Source organism: Schistocerca serialis, chromosome 8 (genome assembly GCF_023864345.2).
Source record: "Schistocerca serialis cubense isolate TAMUIC-IGC-003099 chromosome 8, iqSchSeri2.2, whole genome shotgun sequence".
Lineage (NCBI taxonomy): Eukaryota > Metazoa > Arthropoda > Insecta > Orthoptera > Acrididae > Schistocerca > Schistocerca serialis.
This window is the reverse complement of record NC_064645.1, coordinates 443,437,520-443,464,088: the sequence shown is the minus strand read 5'-3', so window position 1 is coordinate 443,464,088 and position 26,569 is coordinate 443,437,520. Positions and strand designations below refer to the sequence as shown.

Genomic DNA, 26,569 nt, shown 5'->3' with positions numbered 1-26,569 from the left:
CGTATTGTAAACACCTCTCCAACAAAGCTAAGATGGTACAGACATGAGTGAACCAGATGAGGAAACTGGCAATTAGCACATGGGGAGCAAATACATCAGTTCTTCATGGAGCATCCCTTGCATTGGTATACTCTGCAGCAGATTATTGCGTACCAGTTTGTCTCTGCAGCACTCGTATGAAGAAAGTAGAAAATCAATTTAATGCAGCTATGAGAACCATTAATGGCACAGTCAGATCTACAACACATACATGCTGGCTGCCAATACTACTGAACATCTATAGAGCTCCCCTTCATCTAAAGGCAGCTCTCTGCAACCTTGTCATCAAGTTCTTCATGAAGATTTACTCTCACTGCCAAGAAACATTTCAGATCCAGAAGACCAGCACATAAAAGAGTCCAAATGCTCTCCACTGGGTTCAATCCCAATACTCAGTGGAAATGTGAGTGGCAAGCTGTGGAAACCTGAAATCATGAATTTACTGACAACCCATCTGTTAAAGTTCCCGGCTTTCATCACCTGTGAGAGGTGGGTACAGCTTAACAAATAACAGTCTCGAATAATGATATTCACATTATGCACAGATGCAAGGAGCTAAATGAAGCAGAGCATGTGAAATTCTTAGGAATGCAATTCGACAGAAACCTATCACGGTCATCACACACAGATTATCTAAAAATTAAACTAAACAGCCTGGTGTTTGCTATGACAATCACAGCCAATGTCACTAGTATAGACACAAAAAAGTAGTATACCATAGTTACTTTAAGTCAGTAGTGAGATACGGTATTGTCTTCTGGGGGAATACTAGCAACATGACAAAAATATTAACTTTGCATAAAAAAATTATCAAAAACATATGCAGGGCAAAACCAAAAGAATCCTGTCGGCTAATATTTAGAGATCTTAAGATACTAAGTGTTCCTTCATTGTATCTGTATGAAATAATTCTTTTCACAAGTAATAACCCTAAACTCTTTTTATCAAATAATTACGAAACTAGAAACAAAGAAAGTTTCATGCTGCCTACACACAGGCTTAATCTTTTTGCACAGACTGCACAATATATGGTAATGAAAGTATAAAATAAAATGAAAGACACAAATTTTAGAAAGGTCCAAACTGAGGCAGTGAAAAGGGAGTGGTGCAGGAATGTTATTATTCTGTTGATGAATTTTTTAATGATCTGACCACCTGAACAGGATAAAAACAATAATAATAAATAATATTCAGATTTTATTGTGATCATACAAAAAATATTGTATTCCATGTATAATTTATCATAGTTATAAGCTGACGAGTCTCCTGTACACAAAATCAATTATTTAACTTTTACGTTGTGAGACAGTAAAATTCTGATTCCAATTCTGATACCAGAGTGGAGAAGGTATGTGCAAGTAAAACATGCCTTTTTAACTGACAGCTGACAGTACGTGTCACTGTAGTGACATTCAGTGAGCCATATTGTAAATGAGTGTCCGAGTGTCCTAATAGACGATTCCCCAGTGGCATCAAGAGTCTACTTCTTCCAACATTTGTGTATGGTCTGGACCATTTTGGTATTTATATAGTATAAATAGTTGCACAAAGATGTTTTTTGTGTGTATTGGATTTGACCCAATTGATGCATATGATGATGATGATGATGATGATGATGATGATGATGATGATGTGCACATCACAGTTAATAGCAAAAAGTAACACGGGTGGAAGTGTAGGAGTGAAAAGAGGGAGAGGGTGGCACCTAAAAATCATGACTGAACTAATAAAATTATTCAAAACTGAAATGGTTCATTATCTGATTCCACAATGCTCAGTTGTGGATGTCCTGTCGACCAAATGTTATACGTGTAAGTCTGTTACATTACAATACCTATATCTTGAAAAATGCTATAGCAGTAATTATTATTATTATTAACTGAAGTTTTTCAACATAAAGATTTTTCTCCTCCACCATATCAGCAACTCAGCAATTTTCATGTATTAGCATACAAGCTGTTGCATCCACAATGAAAAGCCAATTCCCGTAAACAGTACTGGAAGCAACTAAGGTAAAGACAGAGTTTGAGCATTTTAGAAATTTCCTCAGAACACCTCACCATAGGGCCACAGGCACAACCAAACAGAGGGGGGCCTGTAAATAAGTGATGTGACAGATTTAACGAGGGAAGATCCTTAGACAGTAAAGAAATGAATAACATGATAGAATCATTGGGGCAAGGTTATTACCAAGTTAAGGCACAAGTGATGTGACAGAATTAATGAAGGAAGATCCTTAGGTAAAAAAGGATAAGATTTGGACAACTGTGAGGGGTTTGTGTGTGTGTGTGTGTGTGTGTGTGTGTGTGTGTGTGTGTGTAAGAGAGAAAGAGAGAGGGCGCAAACTACATTATGAGAAGCAATCTAATGAGATCCATATCCCTTCCACTCAACCTGTGAGGAACAATAAATCAGGGTAACCAATAAGACCATGAGAAACCATTTGTCATTATGTCATTTCAGGGTTGAATGGGAAAATGAAACAAAACTGTAGGACCGAGCATCCAGAAACAGTTGGGAAGCAGTCAGTAATAAGGTTAGATGTGGAAATCAGTGAGAAACAGTCATCGATGGATGTAGCCAGAGTCATAGGCTGGAGTTGCTGCGAAGAAGTTAATTAGCCTCAAGATCCTGCTGGCTCTAGATTTTATAGGTTTGTTTTCGTGAAGCAGACAGAATGGTGATAAACAGTCAGTGTCCCTGCAGGATGACTTGACCAGTAGTGTGGAAGCACGTCTGCTAGTGCAATCATTTCTGTAATTAAAATCCTAAATAAAAGTTAGGAGTCAATTACAATCTTCTTAGTTGACCCTATATATTCACCATAGGAAATTTCATCCAGACAAATAAGTTTCCCTCTCAACTGAGTCAATTGGCTTATTGGTTAAATTCCCTGCAGCATCCCCTGTCTCAAACCCTTGCAAAACCACTCTTTAGGTGCAAAAAGATATTAAACTCTCTCTTTTTAAGAATTTCCTCTAAATATTTTGACCTTGAATGTATTCTTCTGCACCAAGTCTTCTCATTATAAACTGTACATTTGGGAACGAGATGGTCATAGGTTGCTGTCTTCTCTTTTTTCTTACATGTCCTTAGCACTTCAATGTCCATCTATCTGACATGTCACGTATTCCTCCTTCCATTTCCATTTTTGTTAACATTCAATTGTTCCTTGTTTTTCTTTTCGTGAGATTCTTCTTGATGTTTGCCAAAGAGCCATCTTATTGAACTGTTTCTGATTAGTTGTCCAGGTCATTGCTCCATTTGAGACTACATAATCTAATACTGGCTTGGTATGAGTCTTTTAGTTCTATGTGTAACATAACTGCTCTGTAAAACTGAGTTGATCATCCCAATGATCTTCCAGCCAGTATTAATTCTTTTATTAATTTCAACATACAGTTTTCCCTCTTTTTCGAAAATAGATCCCATGTAACAAAAGTTACTGACCTTTTTGATTGTGTTCCCATCAATGTTCAATGACAGTGTTGAAATCAGCTGATCATGTAATATAAGTGACACTAATTGTATAAGAGCCAAAGTGGAAAATGGGATTGTCTTTTAACAAATTTGTGGCTGTAGCAATCGATATGATAAAACTTAATGCTATGTACAGTTCATCTAGGTCATCGATAAGATATTCTGTTTTTTGATAATTACTCTTAAGATCCCATTTTTTATTATTATTTTATTGCTAACTCATCTCTCATGTAATCTGCACCCTCTCCATATTGCACTATGATGACCTAAGTTCCTGCAAAAGTATAATACTGAATTTGGTTTGGTGTGTCCTATCTTCAAATGTTTCTAGTATTATTTTAATTTAAGAGTCCTCTGTATTTGTGAAATATAATGCTTTTCAGAGCAGATTCCTTGGAACAGTATCATATGCTTTTTCTAAATCAGTGAAAGCTAAAGCAATATTTTTTATTTTTCTGTTTTTACAAAATTTGTCTTAAACTGAAAATGTGGTCTACAAAAGGTCTAAAATTATCTTCCTGTTTTTTTTCTTATTACTTTACCAAACTTTTTTATTCCTGAGACTGTAGCACAAATTCCTCGAAAATATGAGAATATTTTGCAATCCCCTCACATAAATATGGCACTGAAATAATGTAACTTCACTTCCTTAAGTATTACATCAACTGTAATATTTTGTTGTTTGGGTTATTTTCTAAAGTTTGTGAACACCATATTTCAAAATCTCTGTATTGAAACTGCCTAGTCTATCTGGTGTACCATTCTTTCCTGTTTGTAGTACTTAAAACACCTTCATTTCTGAAATTTATATCATGTAATTTTCTTGTTTATTTTCTTCCACTATTCCTTGGTCAAAACAGTCTCCATGATCTTCTTTTAATAATTTTTGGAAATAGTGGTTCTTTTTCTTTCATGTGTTATCAGTTTGAGAACTGTTGTGACTTGTCTCTCTTGATGGAGTCCTTTTAATACTGACTGAATTTCTTTCACTCTCCCAAAACCTAAGCTACTGTTTACATTGGTATATGTTCTTTCCCAAGTTTCATTTTTTGCTGTTCTTATTTTTCTCCCCACTTTTTTTTTTTTTTTTTTCATTATAGAGTCATCTTGTTTCTTTTGTTTTATCATTCAATCATTGATTGAACACATTTCTTTTTTATATATATGCTATCTTTATTTAATCCAGTCACCTCACCATACTTACATTGCAGATATTTTTTTGACAGTCAGCCCCTCAAATATGATACTTTTCACTTTAGTTTTTATCTGTTCATAAATTTCCTCAGTGTTACCTTCAAATAATTCATCCAATATCCTTTCCTTTCTGACAGTGAAGAACATTCTTACATATTCATTTTGTCAATATTATAATGCTTGTCAATGCTTTGTCAATATTATAATGCTTATTCTGATCTTACTCAGTGCATCCTGTTTTTATAATGACCCTTATCTGACTCCTCCGTAAGACCTACCATCATTTGGCTTATTTTTAGAGTGGTTGCTTGTCTAATGATAGTACTGGGTGGTTATAATTAAACCACAGAAACTAATTACTGTAAGAGGACCAAACTTGGTAGCATTAATGTCAAGAACATGGGAAAAAGAAATAATGCAGAATCAATTCAGTTGAAACACTTTTAATATGTTGCTATCGTAGATCATACCATTACATATCAGTACCATTACTGCTACAAAAGGGGCTCAATATGGTGCCCATCAGTGCCCAGAAGAGTCTGAAAGCCCAGGATTGCATTCTGCACAGCAGAATGAAGCATGGGTATGCTGGCTACCTCTCTTGATATGCTGCACTTCAGATCAGCACATGTGTGAATGTTCCCCTGGTAAAACCTGTCCTTCAGATAGCCTCACAACTAGAAATCACAGGGAGTGAGGTCAGGTGACTGTGCCAGCCAAGCATTCGGAAACGATTGGCTGATAATTCAGTCGTTTGCAAATGTGTTTTGGAGAAGCAGGTGAACTTCACATGCAATGTGCATTGGGGCCCCATCTTGCATGAAAACTGTTGAGTTCAATGTGTCACTCTTCTGTAGGGTGGGTATGACATGCTGGTGAAGCATATCGCAGCAGTGGTGGCCAGTCACACTGCATGTCTTCGGTCTTCAAGTGCCAACCTGTTCAAAAAAGAATGGGATAATGATGAACATAGCCGTGGAGCCACAACATATGGTCACACATTCACCATACAGAGGAACATCATGCACAGTGTCTGGAGGTGAATATCTCTGCACTCGCAATTCTGTATGTTCACATCACCCATCAGAGAATAATGAGATTCAGCTGTCCATAGGATGGTCCAGGGCTAGCCTTCATCAACTTCAATCGTTGCAAGAAAGTGGAGAGCAAAGTCAACGTGTCATAATGCGTCCTGTGGTGAAGCTGCCGTACGATATGGATCTTTTACAGATACTGTTTGAGAATGGTTCAAAGCACTTTCTGTACAGTGGACCACAGGGTGTTCAACTGTCATGACACAGCATGCCAACTGCCTAACACACAGCATTGTCTGCCATAGCAACAGCGATTTCATCTGCCACCTGTGGTGTGACCAGTCATCAGCCTCTTAACGGAGTGACACCCAGTTCTCCAGTGGATTCAAACTTCTTCATCATGCTCTGCACAGCAGGTGGAGAAAGAGGACCCATCCATAATCCTTTCAGCCAGCGATATTCTTGCAGTGCAATTACAGCATTACTGTTGTTTTGATAATAGAGCTTCACTGATAAAGCCCTGCTGCTTTTGTTGACGTGTCAACAAGTGTACTGGACTGGTCAGGTGTGTGAGATACGAATCACAATGACTGATCAAAGCACCTGATGGCTATAGTTGGAACTAGATGGTGGTGTGGCCAGTCATCACTCCATGCTTTAGAAATTAATGCTACCAAGCTTGGACTCGCACAGTAATTAGTTTCCATGTTATAATGTGTTAAATAGGGAGAGTTTAATTATATTCACCTGATAGAATCTCTTACAGTTCATAGTTATCAGGTATTCTGTGTTCATGAATGTCTTTGTGTTTTAGATTAGATTAGATTAGATTAGATTAATTCTAGTTCCATGGATCATGAATACGATATTTCGTAATGATGTGGAACGAGTCGAATTTTCCAACACATGACATAATTAGGTTAATTTAACAACATACTTAAGTTAATATAACAACTTTATTTTTTGTGTTTTTTGTTTTTCTTTATTTTTTATTTTTATTTTTTTAATTTTTTTTTAATATTTTTTTTTTTTCTTATTTTTCTTAATTTATATCTAAAAATTCCTCTATGGAGTAGAAGGAGTTGTCATTCAGAAATTCTTTTAATTTCTTCTTAAATACTTGCTGGTTATCTGTCAGACTTTTGATACTATTTGGTAAGTGACCAAATACTTTAGTGCCAGTATAATTCACCCCTTTCTGTGCCAAAGTTAGATTTAATCTTGAATAGTGAAGGTCGTCCTTTCTCCTAGTATTGTAGTTATGCACACTGCTATTACTTTTGAATTGGGTTTGGTTGTTAATAACAAATTTCATAAGAGAGTATATATACTGAGAAGCTACTGTGAATATCCCTAGATCCTTAAATAAATGTCTGCAGGATGATCTTGGGTGGACTCCAGCTATTATTCTGATTACACGCTTTTGTGCAATAAATACTTTATTCCTCAGTGATGAATTACCCCAAAATATGATGCCATATGAAAGCAATGAGTGAAAATAGGCGTAGTAAGCTAATTTACTAAGATGTTTATCACCAAAATTTGCAATGACCCTTATTGCATAAGTAGCTGAACTCAAACGTTTCAGCAGATCATCAATGTGTTTCTTCCAATTTAATCTCTCATCAATGGACATACCTAAAAATTTGGAATATTCTGCCTTAGCTATATGCTTCTGATTAAGGTCTATATTTATTAATGGCGTCATACCATTCACTGTATGGAACTGTATGTACTGTGTCTTATCAAAATTCAGTGAGAGTCTGTTTACAAGGAACCACTTAGTAATTTTCTGAAAGACAGTATTGACAATTTCATCAGTTAATTCTTGTTTCTCAGGTGTGATTACTATACTTGTATCATCAGCAAAGAGAACTAACTTTGCCTCTTCATGAATATAGAATGGCAAGTCATTAATATATAATAAGAACAACAAAGGACCCAAGACTGACCCTTGTGGAACCCCATTCTTGATAGTTCCCCAGTTTGAGGAATGTGCTGATCTTTGCATGTTACGAGAACTACTTATTTCAACTTTCTGCACTCTTCCAGTGAGGTACGAATTAAACCATTTGTGCACTGTCCCACTCATGCCACAATACTTGAGCTTGTCTAGCAGAATTTCATGATTTACACAATCAAAAGCCTTTGAGAGATCACAAAAAATCCCAATGGGTGGTGTTCGGTTATTCAGATCATTCAAAATTTGACTGGTGAAAGCATATATGGCATTTTCTGTTGAAAAACCCTTCTGGAAACCAAACTGACATTTTGTTAGTACTTCATTTTTACAGATATGTGAAGCTACTCTTGAATACATTACTTTCTCAAAAATTTTGGATAAAGCTGTTAAAAGGGAGATTGGACGGTAATTGTTGACATCAGATCTATCCCCCTTTTTATGCAAAGGTATAACAATAGCATATTTCAGTCTATCAGGGAAAATGCCCTGTTCCAGAGAGCTATTACACAGGTGGCTGAGAATCTTACTTATCTGTTGAGAACAAGCTTTTAGTATTTTGCTGGAAATGCCATCAATTCCATGTGAGTTTTTGCTTTTAAGCAAGTTTATTATTTTCCTAATTTCAGAGGGAGAAGTGGGTGAGATTTCAATTGTATCAAATTGCATAGGTATGGCCTCTTCCATTAACAGCCTAGCATCTTCTAATGAACACCTGGATCCTACTATATCCACAACATTTAGAAAATGATTATTAAAAATTTTTTCAACTTCTGACTTTTTGTTCGTAAAGTTTTCATTCAATTTGATGGTAATACTGTCTTCCTCTGCTCTTGGTTGACCTGTTTCTCTTTTAATAATATTCCAAATTGTTTTAATTTTATTATCAGAGTTGCTGATTTCAGACATGATACACATACTCCTGGATTTTTTAATAACTTTTCTTAATATAACACAGTAGTTTTTATAATTTTTGATAACCATTCATAAATTCTTACCTGTACTAACATTAAGGGTAAAGCTATATGAATAGTCCCAGGTTAGTAGTATATCTGAATAGTCCACTGTGGGCAGGAATTGAGTAGCCAGATATGCTTCCCATTACTGTTATACCTTCAACATTGGTAGAGCTCAAAACAAAAATAAAAAAAATACTTCTCAGTAGACCCTCTAATATATTTTATGAACATAACAAATTCAGACAAAATAAAATATACACTGATATAAATGCCCTGTGAAAATAAGAGAAATTTTGTTTTAATATAAAAATAATAAAAGTATATAAATAGAATAATTAAACAATAACAAAATTTTATGTTAATTAGAAATCCATCTCAAGAATTGTGTGTGATCAGTGTTATATTCTGAGAAATAAATTTGTAGTGTCACAAAATTGTAAAATTTGCAGTTTTTGGGTATATGCAAATGGATTTGATGTTGTATAAAGCATTGTGTAAATATTCTCTCTCTCTCTCTCTCTCTCTCTCTCTCTCTCTCTCTCTCTCTCTCTCTTTTCATGATGCACATCTAGGGTATTCTGAAGAATTAAGTGTAAAATTAAAACACCAATTATGTAAATCTGATAAATGTGGCATTTTCTTAATAACATTCCAGTTCACCAATTGAAATATTATCTGTCTGATTTCAAAGTATAGTGTTTTTCTATTTGTAGTGTCCTGAAATCTGCAGTCATTGTTCTTTTGTTGATAGGTGGTTGTACAAGAGATGAATAGATTGGGCATGATGGTAGACCTCTCACATGTATCACACCAAACAATGCTGGATGCATTGAATGTGACCAAAGCACCTGTTATATTCTCACATTCATCAGCATGGGCTATCTGCAATCATCACCGCAATGTCCACGATGATGTTCTGAAGCTTGTGGTGAGAATTTTTTGGTGGAGCAGTACTATGTTACCCTTAGTTTCCTTATGTTTTAAATATTATCTTATGATTAGGTAATGTCAGATGTTAGAGAATACCCCCATCAGTTTTCTTGGAAGATAATTAAGGACAATTAGATACAAGTAATCGTGTACTTTATATATGAAAAAATTGATAGGTTGGCCACAGTATATATTAGTGAAACCAGGAAACCAATTAGCAGTTGTGTGTCAGAACATGAACATTTTGAGTGACTGAAGCGACACGGAAAAATGTGAATAGCTGAATGCCGATTATAACTGACCAATCTCTCAATCTGTAAGAAGCATGCATGCTTCAGGAGTCATGGATAGAGCAATGGAAAATAAGGGAACTATTAGAATAATTAAATGTTCTAACATCATGAACAAGGAGGTTGGGTAAACGTTGCTAGCATCCTTGCTGTCAGCGACCTCACTCTAATGGGCCCATGTGTGTTATAACCTCCACTCTTGTCAACTGATGTAAGTTTTTGACAATGTAAATATTTCTCTGACTTTAGATGTAGTTTTAATTTTTTTCAAAGAAATTTGCATCAGTCACTGCACAAGCATTCTAGTATACAACAGTATTTTCACTATACTACATGCCTCAACAGGCTGGAGATGTTGTCATACAAATATTTCAGTTTATAGAGGTACTTCAGTTTGACTGAAATTTTGCTTATCTTGTGTTTTTGTGTTCTGGCTATATCATCCAGTCAGATTCCTATATAATTAGATGAAAATAGTTATTGCACTTTTGATGCATGCTTTTATTATTGCCCAAGTTTCATAGTGATGGCACAAACCCATTATGAACCTTGCATAGTGACTGCACTGTGAAAACTTTGTTATAAAAATTTAATGTGTTGAATGATGGGTGTTGACTGACTGCTGGATTTTGTGTTATACCTGTATAAAGATGCACATAGAACAAAAAGAATAAAATCTTAAAATACTCAGTAATTACATAATCAATAATAATATAAAATCTGGTATAGAATATAAATTCACATTAGGCATAGATGTAATGGTGGTTACCAAGTGTCTGAATGTTCTTAAATAAATACAAGTAATAGCTCTTTTTTGCAAAGTTTTAGCATGCACTTGGATCTACAACGGTCTGCCAAGAATTTTCTGGAGAGTTGAATTTTCTATTTGAGATTTTTCACAGACTAAGAAGTTGCTATAGGAAAGCAATACATTTTTGTAATCCGAAAACTATGGCTATAAAACTACAACAGTAGAATTGTGACAGTACTATAATTTAAAGCTTGAATATTCAAAAATACAACAACAACAAGTAAATTTTGAAATACTAAATTTTTGGAAAAAGTAAGATGTTCATTGGAAATACAGGAATGGTGTCCTTTGAAATGAGGTAGGTCATTTCTAAAACAAACTACTACTAGTGTGAGTTTTGAATAACATGTGGTTTCAGTGACTCTTAAATTTAGCATACTTTGTTGAAGAATGAGTTTCCTCAACAATCAATTTTACTGCTGTCATCAGTGATCTGAAAACTATAAACAAAATAATAAAGTTTAAAAACTGTGGCTGAAACAAGTACTTGAATAATTGACATATGATCATGGGTAGTAGAGATTACTGGCACTCAATAGAGATACTTTTACTAATTACGAATTGCCTAAATGAAAATATTTCAATGAAGACACACATACATATATTGCTTGCTTTACAATATAAGATGATAGGGTATTAACAAAACAAATCATGTGAATGTGAGTGTATGTATAACATATTTCAGCACAAAACACCCATATTGAATAGTTTCATAAACATTGGTGTTGGTTACTTTGATTACATTTGCCTAGCCACCCCATCACCCATTACATCTCAATGTTCACCAGCCAGCACCTCCTTGAGACTCAGGGTTAATAGTATAAAGAAGTGTCCACAGGAGTACGACCATGCAGAACCAACACCTTGGTGCTGGAAAATGTTGCCTCTTGGTATAAGCTGTCAATTTGCTTTCGATTGCCAGGGATCTGGTACAGTAGTATATAACCATCCCTCTACAGACTTGTTTACTTAGGGCTGTTCAGGGACATTCCACAATTAAGGATTGTAGTCACGTAATAACCAAAATAAGACAGTGTGTAGAAAAGACTGTCTCCAGAAGAACCCAGCAGCTTAATCATATTGAAGAGGACCACTGCAAAGATTGGCAAAATGTCAGTTTTGTAGTTACTTCTGGTATTTCAAAATTGTGGGACTTAATACTTAAAAGGAGCTATTCAGATTGACACTGGTATTGAAAGCCTACATCTTTTCCTTTACAAATGAAATGGGGGAAGAGAGAAAGTACTTCTGACCTCAGAGATATGAGCAACATAGGCATTACTTTTGAAGAATATTTCTCTAGAGTAGCCTATAATACATTTGTATTCACCAAAAACATTTGGCATCAATCAAATAAATATATTAGGAAGAGAACCCCATACTGCCAAGTAGTTGCTGTTATGAAGTGTCTTGCACTAATCAACTAGACAGCTTTGTCACAGGTTCAGATAGGGATAGGCAGCAGCTATGACAAAAACAGATGGCAACACAGATCAGCAACAGTTTACAATATCTTTTAATAGGAACTTAACTGTACCTAACTGGAATATGAAGCTAGTGTGTGGCAGTGTAGATAGTTGTTAACTTACAGTGACCTTCCTAAATCCAGTGAACAATGACTAACATCACTTCTATGATGCCCAGTTGGGCTCTTCTTAGTGGCAACTGTATGTGAGTTCTGAGGTACTACCTTAAAGTACTGATTAGCTAATTAACTACTCAATAAAGCCATGTGTCAGCTTGTATTCACATTTGGCAGCTAGATGTCCACTTGGGAACTGTTTGTGCAGTGTAAGGTGGAAATGTAATGTAGTCTTTGTTGTGTGCATCCTCTTTGGAGTTTAACCTTAAGCTGCAGCTGAGTGATAGGTGGCTTAGTGTTCTTCTGTGTGGCTGTGTTCTGTATTTTCTGTAGGAATAGCTTATCTAATGATGAAGCCTATTGTGACACAGTGAATGGCTTGGTTGAATTATTTTAAACAGTGTCATTGTGAGCTCCAAGAGTATTGCTACAAGTATTTGCAGTTGGTCAAGAGACTGGTGTGTGTCTTGGAAAAGACATGGTGGGCATGAGGTGGCAAACAACTAGCTGTTAAGTGGCCACAGGGTTTTCCAGGTACTGGCTTGGCAGGAAGGGCTTGCATGAGTGAGGAATGGAAGTCGTCACGGACTGACAACTGAAACATTAGGCTGAAAATATTATATATTCACATAAACTGTTGAACCTAGTTGAATGTGTGCTACAGAGAACCAAAGACCTTTCAGAATTGGCAGGTCATCTAGACTCCAACAATATGATTTTCATTTAAGAACTACTAATGTTTAAACATTTAGAAGTGTTACAACTGTTTACAAACAAGTTAGGAACACACATGGAACACCAATGAAAAGCTACTGACATCAGTTATATGGTGAGACAGCTTGGTGATTCAATTACTGCATTTATAAATTATTGAACAAATTGTTATTTATTGTTGTTGAAACATTGCCCAAAACATGGGTTATGCACATGTACACAAATTACTAGCAGCAATTTGCAATAATTACCACACAGTAATTATAGTGCAAATAGATTTCATTGTAATTTATTAATGTTAAGTGTTTAGTTTGACAGCACACAGAAGTGAGTCACACATCTGACTTGAGCTAGGCGACCAGCGCAGTGCAAGTTCAGTTATAATTTTTGCCAAAAGCTTACAGCTATTTGGATAATGAATGTGATGTAGATACATAAGAAATGGTATGTTTATTATGTATATATTGATGGCATGCAATGAAAACCTTGTAACTCCGCCTGTCTGTGAAAACCTAGTGATTCCAGTAACCACTATACTCCATTATCAAAGAAAGATTTGAAAGTGCATTGATTTCTCTAATCTGTCAATAACTAGGCTTTTACTGTATAGTCACACATGTAGCAACATTACCTGTATCACTTTACACTGATAAGCCAAAAGATTGTGACCATTGTCCACCATGACGTTGGATGCCGCCTGGTGGCTTTATGGGCACATGACACGATAACATATGTAAGCAGAAGAGACGCAGACGGTGATCACCCTAGTGAAGATAAGGGCTGCCAATGGGGAAATCCATTGAAATAAGTGACTTTCACAAAAGGCAGATTATTAGTACGCAGAGCCTGTAAACAAGTGTCTCAAAAAATGGTGTAGTTGTTTGAATGTTCACATGCTAGTGTCATGAGCATATAAGGAAAGAGGTGGGACAGTGAAACTACCATTAGGCACTAAATGGTTGGATATCCATGACTCTTCACAGTAAAGCAGGATAGATGGTGATCTGTGGCATCTCTGCTGAAAGAGCACAACACTGGTGCACCCACAAGTGTTTTGGAGCAAACTGTTCATCATACATTGTTGAAGATGGAGCCTGCAGTAGCCTACCCTACATGTTCACATGTTGACCCAATGTCATCATGGACACAGGACCATCGGGATTTGACCATTGATCAGTGGAAATGTGTTGGCTCTTCAGGTGAATAGCATTTTTGCTACACGAGGTTGATAGCTGTCTCCACAAATGCCATCACTGAGGTAAATGGCAGCTCAAAACATACAGCACATCACTGACGCAGTCTGGTGGGAGCAGTAATATGCTTTGGGAGACATTCTCCTGTGCTTGCAGGGAACATGTGGTAGTAATCAAAGACATGCTGACAGCTGCAAACCACCAGTATTCATTCATGCTTGATGTCGTACCTGACAGTGATGTCATCTTTTGGCAGTATTATTATTCTTGCCTTGGAGCCAGAATCATGCTACAGTGGTTTGAGAAGTATTATAGTCAACTCATGTTGATGTCACAGTGATAAATTCACCTGATGTAAATCCTATGGAACCCATCTGCATCACTATCAGGCACCTTTATCATATTTGTGAAAAGCAGCCTGTTATTTATGCAAATTACATGACCTGTGCATTGACATCTAATGCCACATTCCTCCACAAACCTACCAACAGGCCATCAGATTCCTGATATGCAGACAGAGAAACAAGCTATTGAGCAGATGGCCTTAATGTTTTGGCTCATCAGTATATATATATTTTGTAAGAAATCGCTTCTTCTTCTCCTGTAAAATTTAACAAAACATAGTAACGAAGTTTTCATTGCTTACCATCGATGTGTAAATTAAATGGAGTATGCAGAAATTTTAAATAGTACGAGAGTGTGGTGTGGCATAGATAAACTTGTGTGTTGTATACAGCAGGAAGTCACGTGACTGAGGCTTTAAATAAACAGTCAGAGTGAGTGTTGAGGCAACACCAAGTCCAACTGCCAGAATTGGGCATGCTGGAAGCCTCAGGGGTGGCCATCAACACCACCATTGGGAAGACAATCTTTGTCATAGTCTAATGGCCACCCAGAGGACTGCTCTAAAAAGTGTGTGTGTGTGTGTGGGGGGGGGGGGGGGGGAGAGGGAGGGAGGGAATCTGACTTTTGACTTTTCACCACAAACAGTTTCAACACTCAGAACATGGATGGGAATTCTTGCTTCACCAACACCAGTGGGTGTCGTCTTTCTTACGCCATTCAATGAAACAGTACTGTCACCCTGGAGCCATTTGACCCTGCCTTCTTTCCCATCAGAGGCCTGCTGGACACATTTGATATTGCCCTCCTAAAGGACGTTGGGCAATTCATGCATGCCACGATGTGAAATGTCCTGTCATCAAATGACATCCCTCTTAGTTTTGACATGGATGTTATTTGCGCAGAGCTGCCAGCTAGCGACCTGAACTACAGAAACGTGGATGAGCAGAGGTGCTCAACATTCTCAACAATACACTTGACCCAGATCAAGTGGGGCCAATGTAGTACTGGCCTCTCTCAGCCACAAAGTACTCTGAGGAGTAGGTGCAGCCACTCCAACGTGGCCACAATGGCCATGAGACTTCTTACACCTTTCCTGCCACTCATATGGGTACTGATCACCAAGAACAACAGGCTCTCCCATGAATGGCAGCTCACCAAACATGAAATACCACGTTAACCACATGGTGTGGAAGATTAAGGCAGCTGTCAAGGAGGACAGGAACTGAAAACTGAACTGCGCAAACATTGTGTGAACATTCAACACTGATGACAGCTGTGCCTGGAGAGCCGAAGAACTGGCAAAAGCATCCTACATCACCAGCAGTGTATCCTGCCACTGCAGGTCAGCCAGGACTTTATCTGCAAGCCAGATGCCAAGGCCAACATGTTGTCTGACACATTTGTGGCTAACTTCACACTAGTGACAGACATTGTGGATGAGAACCACATGCACTAGATCAAAGAGCAGCTCTCCTTCTTCTACGCAGCCAGAGCAGAATGAGACATTATTTAACCAATCACAGGGGAAGGAGCAGCTGCACAACTCTGGTCTCTGAACTCCAGGAGGGCAGGAGGCAGTGATGAGCCAATACCCACCTGCTGAAGAACCTTCCATCGGGGGTCCATTGGCCACTAACTTATACCCTCAATCAGATATCGCATGGAGACATGCAGCATGGTGGCTGTTCCAAAAACCAACAAGGGCCCAAGCAGACAGCTAAAGATCCATCAGCTTGCTCCCTTCCTTCTCAAAGGTTCTAGAGAGGCTGTATGTGAAGAGGCTGATGCAGCACATCACCTGAGAATATCTTACCAGATGAACAGTTGGGCTTTTGGAGTGGCCGCTCCACCTTTTGCCAGTTGCTGTGGCTGGTGGAGCTGGTGATGAGGGCACTGTAAATGAGGGAGTTGCTTGATGTGGTGCCTCTCAATGTGTCCAGGGCATTTGACTATGTGTAGCACAAAGGCCTTTTGTGCAAACTCTTTGTACTCAGTTACTGATTTAACATGGGGCCCTTCCTTGGTCCTGCCTCATTGGTAGGACCTTCAATGTGAGAGCAGATGATGTGTCATTCACAGAGTGGCAGATACTTCCAGGGCTGCAACAATGGTTGGTGGTCAGTCCCTTGCTGAACTCCTTGCACATCGCTGGTGCATTGTTGGTGGTTTACATACAATTGGCACTTTACACCAATGATACAGTGCCGTTCACCTGCAGAATGAATGCCCAGACAATGGTATGCCACTTACAACTTAGGTGTGATGCCCTGGGAGCATGGGAGATGGAGTGACGACTTAAATTCCAGCCACCAAGAGCCAGGCAGTAGTCTTCATCCAAAGGATGCTGCTGCCAGATCGGCCTTGTGCCGACATTATGGAAGGTCCCATTCCATGGACCACAAAATGCCTCAGAGTGATCCTCAACCAGAGGCTCACATGGGCACGGCATATACATGCTGTCAGAAGCACAGCAGTGGGGCATCACTGCACCCTGCACCCTCTGTTTAATCCCCAGTCGTCACTACTTCCTTACCATGGCATCACGCTCTACGTAACAATGGTCAGACTAGTGCTAGACTAGGCAACCATGGTGTGGAAAATGCTGCTGACACACACACTGCAGCGCTGCAGAGAGTGAAGAACCAAGTTCTGAAACTCGCTCTGTGACACCTGAGTCAGTAACCAATTCATCTACTGCACAAAGATACTTTTGTCCTGCTGCTGAGAGACAGAATCCAGCAGACTATTTGCACCTTCTGTGAGAAGCCAGGTCAGTCAGCTCATGCTGGAACTAGGCCACCCAGAACACCACATGCCAACAACACATTGGTCGCACTTGTTACTAGAATAATTTCCTCCGCAGCGGCCTGAAGACATTTCACCTCCACATCACCAGAGGCCAATATTGGTGCAAGTATAATTTTCTCCACAGCAGCTCGAGGACAAGTATCCGCACAACATATGAGAGGTTTTGTTGGAATAATATTCTAATGTTTAACCTGCACACAGGCTGAGCAAGGAATGCTCATCAGATAAGTGACTAGTAACTAGTCTTGACGCCTTTTTTGGCAGATGTTGTATCACTGAGGAGTTTTATCTGTGGTTGTGGAAAGATTGGTGAGATTTTCAGTGGTCAGAGTGCACCAAGTGTACAGAGTGCTCAGTATTTGAGCATTTCAGACTTTGCGTAAATTTGAGTTATCACACTGAGCTTCTAAAGACTGTATGTGAATGGTAGAATTTTTATTAATGAAAGGTTTTAATAATATTATAAGAGTATGGACAGAACTTTTCATATGTAACTGGTGATTACTGTGATAACTTATTTGCGATATGAACACTTAACAATAAATAGCATACAGAACATTGCCTGTATCCTTGCTTGCTACTCATCAGTTTATTGATTTTCATCAGTGGTTGAGGCACTCTTATTCATAATAGAACTGAATGACCACAGGTTGCTACTAATTTCTTTGAGATTTCTGTAGTTTAAATAAATACTGCAAATTAGTATTTAATTCAGTGCATTTTGCCAACATCATTTACCTCTTGGGATACATTTTTCTTTTATCATTATTTCATTAATTCTTCATCTGTATACTTCATGTAACTGTCTGGTTCTCATGTTTATAGGTTGACTGACTATTCTGCTCACTATGTAAATTTTGTGTTAATTGGTCCCAAAGGTGACAGAGCAATAAGTTACATAATTATCTAGGTTGTATGCTTGCCCAGATGGAGGATGACTATTAGGTTTGCATTCAGTTATGGGACACAAAGTCAAATTTCGAGTCACACATACCTTCCAGGTACTGTCGTTCAATTCCACTGTATGTGATCAATAGCAAATAAAGAACTCTGTCTGAAGGTATGATGTGATCTTACCAACATCTTAAACCTCAGAATATTTAGAAACTGTCTTAATGTTTCATGTTGCTGCTGCTGCTGTTGCTGCTGCTGCAGTTCTTTGATAATAACCCCTGAAGAACAGTATTTATGTCTGATGTGTAAAGATCCCAGTCTAATAATGTTATTTCTCACAAAGTCTTGACTTATTCTGTAGACTAATGCTCAGTTAGATAAATATTCATTCATTTCTTTCAGGCTCAAAATGGTGGCGTTGTAATGATAAATTTCTACACTGAATTTGTGCAGTGCAACAAAACTGAACCAGCAACAATTGATACTGTTGTAGGTAAGCTATGGCTGAATTTCAGATTATTTGTCAGAAACCTATTAGGTGTAGCATGTTACTGCTTTTGTTATTAAGCCTACCCATTTTATCATTATAAACTGAGAGACAAAAAAAATGAATCACCCAGAAGAAATGGTTGGAGGTCAGTGTAACTTCACACACATACACATGACTTGCAGGTATGTAAATGATTTGAGTTGTAGTTCTCTGTGACTGTAGAACAATCACCACACAGTGCATTAGCATTGTTCATGTTTAGTGTTGTTATCAGCTCTGGCAGGGTATACAAGTGGCACGAACAGCATCAGATGTTGAATGATGACTATGAAAGACATGGAGGTGTCACATACTCACATGAGACAGTGTTATTAACACCCACAGTGTTTGAAAGGCACATTTTTGTGGGGGTCTCCATTTGGCTGGCTGTCAGATTGTACCATTTCCAGATTTGTAGAGCATTTCGATGTAACAATTGCCTGATGTTGGACTGCATGGAAATGTGAGGGTAGGTATACTCACCATAAATGTTCAGCTGGACCTCATCTGATGACCACAAGGGAGGAACATCACATCTGCACCTGCCATTCAAGAACAGGTGATGGACTCCCTTCAGTGTTCTATGTCATCCTGCACCACTGGTCAGAGATAAGCAGCAGTTGAACTAGGGAATCACCATCCCATGGGCAGGCTGCTATTAATGCCACAACACAAACGGCTTCCACAATACAGATAGTTCCATTTGGAGTGGTACGGTGACAAGGAAATATGGATTACTGATCAATGTATCCATGTTTTGGAAAGGTGCAGTTATGTTACTCCTGCCATCATGTTGTGAGGAACCATTGGGTGTGACTTCAGGTCACAGCTGGTAGTGACTGAGGGAATTGTAATGGCACAATGGTACATCATGGAAGTCCTGTGTCTTCTTGTGTTATCTCTCATGTGGCAGTATTGTGGTGCCATTTTTCAACAGGACAATGCTGTCCACACATGTCATTTGTCTCTATGAATTGTCTGCATGATGTTAAGGTACTTCTGTGGTCAACAAGATCCCAAGATCTGGGAATGAGCTTAGATTCAGCTCTGCCCCAGTGCCATAATTCAGGATATCAAAGACTAGGTACAACAGTTTTGGGGCAGCTTGCCTACAGCTTTCACACAGTCCCCAAGTGCATCAGTTCATGCTTCCAGGCAAGATGGGGCATAACATCAAACTGATAAGAAGGCTCATGCTGCCAAGTTCTTAAATGTAAATTTGACTAAGTTCTATAATCACTGGAATAACATCACATACCCTCTTAACTCATGAAGTTTCATTTCATTTCCTACTTCCCTTCTGGCTGCTTCACTTTTTTTTTCATTAAAAATATACATAGCTGCTCCCATATGTTGGTAAAGTGTTACCAATACAGCACATTACTTGCATCCACACATATTATTATTTGAGGGAATCTTCATTTCAATACCTTGTATTGGTTGAAAAATATTCAGGATATGAAAGTTAGGTGGTTCTTCCTGTATATTTACATAGTAGTTGGTACCAAGGTTAAGTGTGAGTATAATGATTTGTTTATGAGATATTGTTAACAAGAACCTGTTGTACTCAGCATCTATTTTAATAGAATCAACAGGTATTTACCCAGAAATTGGTTGAATTGCTTCAATTTACCCCATTTTAACTCTAAATTAATATTTAGTGTTTTGAAGGATAATTTCTTAATGATAAGATTTTTTAATTAAACTTCAGATAATGTTTTGAGCCCTCCAGAATTATTACAATGATTTGTGCTGCCTATGACAATAATGATTTTGGAAAAGCTTTTGCTTCAAACATTTTCATTTATATGAAACTTCTCCAGTTACATAATATAATTGCCAAGATATGAAACTATTTGAGATATACTGAACAAGGCAGCACTGGGGTTATCATACCTGTCTTGCATTCAGGAGTGACATTCAAACTCCTGTAACACTAGTCAGTTTTGTCTCCCGTGGATTCCTAAATTGATGAAGGTGAGTGCTAAGATGTTTCCTTTGAAAAGGACAAACATGATCTGCTTCTACAGTTACATACATATTCCACAAACAAACCCAAACTGCTAGTGATTTCCTTTCCTGTTCCACTTGCAAATAGATTGAGGGGAAGAATGACTTTCTATATCCCTCCATACCAGATCTAATTTCTCTTATCTTCATGGCCCTTACATGAAACTTACATTGGTGCCAGTAAAACTATTCTGCAGTCAGTTTCAAATGCCAGCTCTTTAAATTTTCTGAATAGTGTTTCAGAAAAATAATGTAGACCTTCCTCCAGGAATTCCCATTTGAGTTTCCAAAGCACCTCTGTAATACTCGCATATTGATTGAACCTACTGGTAAAAAATCATGTGCTTCCCTATCAAATTGCTTTGATGTCTTCCTTTAATCTGACCTGGAGGAGATCCCAAATAATCAGTACTAAAGAATAGGTTGCATTATGTTTTATACATGGTTTCCTTTATACATGAGCTACACTTACCCAAGATTCTCTCTATAAATTGTAGTCGACTACTTGGCTTCCCTGCTACCAACCTTACATGCTCATTTCATTTCAGATCACTGTGCAGAATTATGCCTAGTTATTCAAATGGCATGACTGTGTCAAGCATCATACTACCAATATCATATTCGAACATTGCGGGATTGTTCCTACTCATCATCATTGACTTACATTTTTCTACACTTAAGCCAAGCTGCCATTCATCACACTAACTAGAAATTTCATGTAAGTCATATTGTATCCACCTCCAGCCACTTATTACTGTTCACCTTGTGCCTGCCAAGATTTTTCTAGAAACTCAAATCTTCTAATTTCACTAACATGTTACTCTGGTTAAAGAATGTATTTTTTGGCTCAGAAAAGTTAGAGCTTCAAGACAGCAACAGTGGATTTTTGAACGGTTCACATTATAGATTCAAAAATTCAGGAATACTTGTTCTTATTGTTGTTGTTGTTGTTGTTGTTGTGGTTGTGTGTTTGATGCAGCTTTCTGTGCTACTCTATCCTGTGCAAGCCTCTTCATCTCCAAATAACTGCGGCAACCTACATCCTTCTGAATCTGTTTAGTGTATTCATCTCTTGTACTCCCTCTATGATTTTTACCCTCCACACTTCCCTCCAATACTAAATTAGTGATCCCTTGAGGCCTCAGGACATATCCTACCAACCAATCCCTTCTTCTAGTCAAGTTGTGCCACAGCTTCCTCTTCTCCCCAATTCTGTTCAATTCCTTCTCATTAGTTACATGATCTACCCATCTAATCTTCAGCATTCTTCTGTAGCAGCACATTTCGAAAGCTTCTATTCTCTTCATGTCTACACTGTTTATCATCCACGTTTCACTTCCATACATGGCTACACCCCATGCAAATAATTTCAGAAAAGTCTTTCTGACTCTTAAATCTATCCTTGATTGTTACCAAATTTCTCTTCTTCAGAAATGCTTTCCTCGCCAAGATATTCGACAATGTATTTTTAAAGGGTACAATTGCTGTAATTTGGGATTATCAGTATCACTGGAAAGGAAGAATACACTCTGTACGCCACAATCACACTATAGACACTTTTGTTGTTACAAGATGATGGTTTCAACAGTCTTATGTTGCCATCTTGTGATCTTATGGAACTTGTTACAAAGTTGTCATGTAATTGAACTCGTGTAATGTAATAAGACACTTCCATAATAATTTCCACAAAATCAGATGATGGCAGGATAAGACTGTTTAAACTGATCATCTTGGAACAATAGAAGTGTCTACATAGTGTATGAAGTGTGTTCCTCATTTCCAATGAATTAGTAATATGCACATTTGCCAGTTATGCTGAAGTTTTGCCACATGGTAAGTAAAAATTTGTTAAAAGGCTGGTTGGTGTAGCTCAAAGTAAACAATAAACAAAGCCAGAAACTTCCTGAGATATTTTTCCCTACATGATTTTGGACATTTTTATCATTGCTTAAGAAAACAAAAGTGTTTACTTTGAACATCTGATAATAAAATGGGGAATGGAGCAACTGAAAAAGCATCAAACTTTTTTTTTAGTGTCATGTTTTCATTGTTCACTTGCTTGTTCAGTATAGTGTCTACATAATTATTCTTTTAGCAAGCATTATTCTGCAGTGTGCTTGATTCAGTATGTTATAAATCTGATTTTGTTTGTATGTAACCTTTGTTTCAGACCATATCAATCACATTAGGAGAGTAGCAGGTGTTGACCATGTTGGTATTGGTGCTGACTATGATGGTGTTGATGAGTGAGTTCAAACAATATCAGTCATGCATTAAAAATTAGATATATTTCAATTTTAACTTTTCATTTGCATACCTTTTGACTGCCTGGGCTATATGAACATCTCATCAAAATAGCTAGTGTCTGCAGACATGAAAGCATAATTATGAATGTGTTCAGAATGGAAAAAAAAAATGCTTCTGCACATATTACACCTGAGTTAATGTTGCGATTGTTACAGCGTGCCTCTAGGCCTGGAAGATGTTGCATCATATCCATTTATCTTTGAACGTCTCATGAACCCAAAACCTGGTGAACCAACATGGAACAATACAGATCTTCAAAAGCTGGCTGGACGGAATCTGCTGAGAGTGCTGCACAAAGTAGAGATGGTATGTCCAAAAAGAATATAAAATTTTGTCAAGAAAATATTTTTAACCATTTTTTTGAAACAGATTTTCTAAAATTTCTTTTTAACATTTTTTCTTTTAAAAAAAATTAAATACTCACCTTTTTTAAAAACTTTGTACTGACACAATTGTAATAAGGGATGTATCAAAAAGGATTTCATAATGTTGAAAATTTGTACAAAGTTATTCATACGACTTCCAGACTTTGCCTTGGTTATCTTGAAGGAAAACAGATCAAGTTTTGACACATATGGTACACTAGTACAGGTTTGTGCCAGGACAAGTGCTAGCAACAGTTGCAGTAATAATTACTGCCTTTCCAGTTCTTAGTATACTAATGTATGTTTTGGTTTAAAGATTCAAAGTCTACAACAACTGTGCTATGTAATTTTTATACAGTGTATGGTAAGGAATCCTCCCAGCAGGCCTACTGTTTATGAGTGGCATAAGTGTTTTATTGAAATGGGATGTGATGTAAGACATAACAAATCCTCTGTCATCCCTATGTGTTTGATTACATCGTAGAGCAAGTGAGACAAAGCTTTGTGAACAGCCCTACAAAATCAACCTGGTGTCTTTATAGAGAGCAGAGCCTCCCACATATGACTGTTTGTTCTTTGGTAAGTACACAGTTGCATTCCAAACTATACAGGTTTACAATGGTGCAAGAACTAAAAGACACTGATAAAACATGCTTAATAAATGTCACTATAGTATAAGTGAATAGCTCTGCTCAACTGTATAAGAATATATGATGTCATAAATGTGACAAATGAAATCACAACATCAAGGAATAGGTCTGTCAAGCACATAATTTCTTATGTTACAAAAACACTTATTAGTTGTATATTGTATTAAACATAAGATATATTCATATGAATTCAGCATAGAAAATTTTTTTGTAAAGATATTATATAGTTGTTAAAATGTATCCTGACAAATCCTATATCACAAATGTGATCATTGGGATGATAATAAATAAATAAATAAATAAATTGCTCATGATGACTTTTGTGTGGAAATACTTCATTATTTTGATGAAGATTTTGCTGGAAAAATCATCATCAGTGATGAGTTGACTTTTCACATAAGTGGTAAAGTTGATATAAACAACTGTAAGATATGGGGCAGTTAAAACCCATGAAAATCCTTGGAACATGAATGTGACAGCTCAAAACTGAATGTGTTTTTCGTACTGAGCAAGAGCAAAGTATACAGACCCTTCCTTTTCCAGGAAAAATCTATCAACAGTGTATTTTGGAAGTTTTTAATCTCCAGATTGATGACCAAGAATGCAGTGTATTATTTATGCAAGATGATGCAATGCCAGGCTACACATCTGCTGTCCAGGATGTTATAAATGTCTACTTTCATGATACGAAGAGGAGCCAAGCTGCCCCAGTCACACAGCCCCAACATTGACCGGATCTGACATCTCTTGACCTCTTTTTCTTTGTTATTTTTTCCCCTGTGGATTCATTGAGGATACCATATTTGTTCCACCCTTACTGGCTTCTCTACCAGAGCTCAGAGCTAGAACCTACCTCACAATTGAACAAGTCACACCTGGCACACTGCAGCGAATTTGATAAGAAATCAATTTCAGATGGCATGTGTCTCGCATATCCAATGGAAGTCAAATTGATCCTGTTTAAGTATAAGGTATAAATCATTACGTATTTTTCTACAAAATGGCACACAAATCTTGTCTGTAAGTTAAATGAATAAATTGAGTTGAGTTTTCAAAGTTGTTAAGTCCCTTTTGATACACCCATTAATCAGCCCAGATTTCTAAAGTCCATTGTTCAGTGAATTTATTTAAGTATGTTGCATTGTGATCTCTCTACTATTTAACCAAATGTATCTTATTTCATCTGTCATTTGTAACTGTTTGTTTATTGTATCACAAGGAAAATTTGCTTGAGAAAACTACAAAATTATGAGACAGAAATACTGACCAAAACTTACCTTCAGGATGCACAGTTTTTAGTACTGCCAGTAGGTACACATTAAAGTACATGTCACTGTCCTTAGTGAGTTCCTTGGGGAGGAAAGAGGGATGTGTTTGTGATGATGAATGAGAGGGACGTATCTGTAGAGAAGAGAATGGGAGACCAGTGTAAGTTTTCTGAAAATGAAAAGTGAACAATCCATTGTAAAAATTACCAACTAATGAAAAATAACCAAGTTTGACAGCTTTATTAATGCAATAGCAGTGCAAACTAGTAATCAGGAATGAAAGGCACCTTGAAATACTACACTTGATCACCTTGAAATACTACACTTTAAAATTAACAAAATAATTTCCCATAGCAGCTTTTGCTTGCAGATATTTCACATAAAAAGTTCCAACTATGCTTAGAAACAGTTTAAAAATGTTGTTTCTTCCTTTTCAAATACAAAATCAAGCATTAAAATAATTAAGGAGTAAAGGTGACCACTTAACAAATAGTAACGGAATAGAGTTGTTGACAAACACACAAAAAAGCAAAAGAAAGCTTGATATACCAAACAGTTTCCATTTCATTTGTCCTGGCGTTGCCTCCCAATCCATGCCTCCACTTCACCCTCATTGTGCACAATACCTCACTGTACCCATATATCACCTGCCTAATTCGATGCACTTGCCATCACTCCCTCCCTCCCACTTTCCTAGCCAGTAAACCTGTTGCCTTCCTCCAAGCCACTAGCTACCCATTCCCAGCCCCTCTTCCTGTGCATTGCACTATTGCACTAACCCCCCCCCTTCCCCCCTCTCTCTCTCTCTCTCTCTCTCTCTCTCTCTCTCTCTCTCTCTCTCTCTCTCTCTCTCTCTTCTCTCTCCATCCATCTATTTATCTGTCTTTATCTTTATCTATCTATCTGTCTCTCCTCCCTCTCTCCCTATACCCAACCAACCCATCACAACTCAGATCAGCACAAGAATTTAATTCTTTCCTGGATATAGCACTGCAACCATAAGATTCACTGCTTTTGTGCTATTTAATACTTCTTGCAATTTCTATTCTGGTAGTGTCTCAGAAACTAGCATCTAATAACAGTTCCTACAGGAATATTTCTGAAGAAATCTCTTTCATCTGCCACTATTTGGAATAATCCTGTAACCTAAGTTGCGAATAATTTTTTTCTATCATTCTCTCTCCCATAGCAGTTACTGTGACAGTTC

General features: G+C 37.5%; 1 protein-coding gene across 1 annotated transcript in view; it reads left to right on the top strand.

The window, feature by feature from the left end:
• The window catches only part of LOC126416797 (dipeptidase 1-like), a 504,557-nt gene that overhangs the window by 463,675 nt on the left and 14,313 nt on the right, over window positions 1-26,569 (top strand). Inside the window, exons 7-10 of the mRNA XM_050084666.1 lie at window positions 9,418-9,594; window positions 18,636-18,726; window positions 22,943-23,018; window positions 23,235-23,385. Coding sequence (XP_049940623.1) covers window positions 9,418-9,594; window positions 18,636-18,726; window positions 22,943-23,018; window positions 23,235-23,385 — 495 coding nt within the window. The remainder of the gene's footprint in view (window positions 1-9,417; window positions 9,595-18,635; window positions 18,727-22,942; window positions 23,019-23,234; window positions 23,386-26,569) is intronic.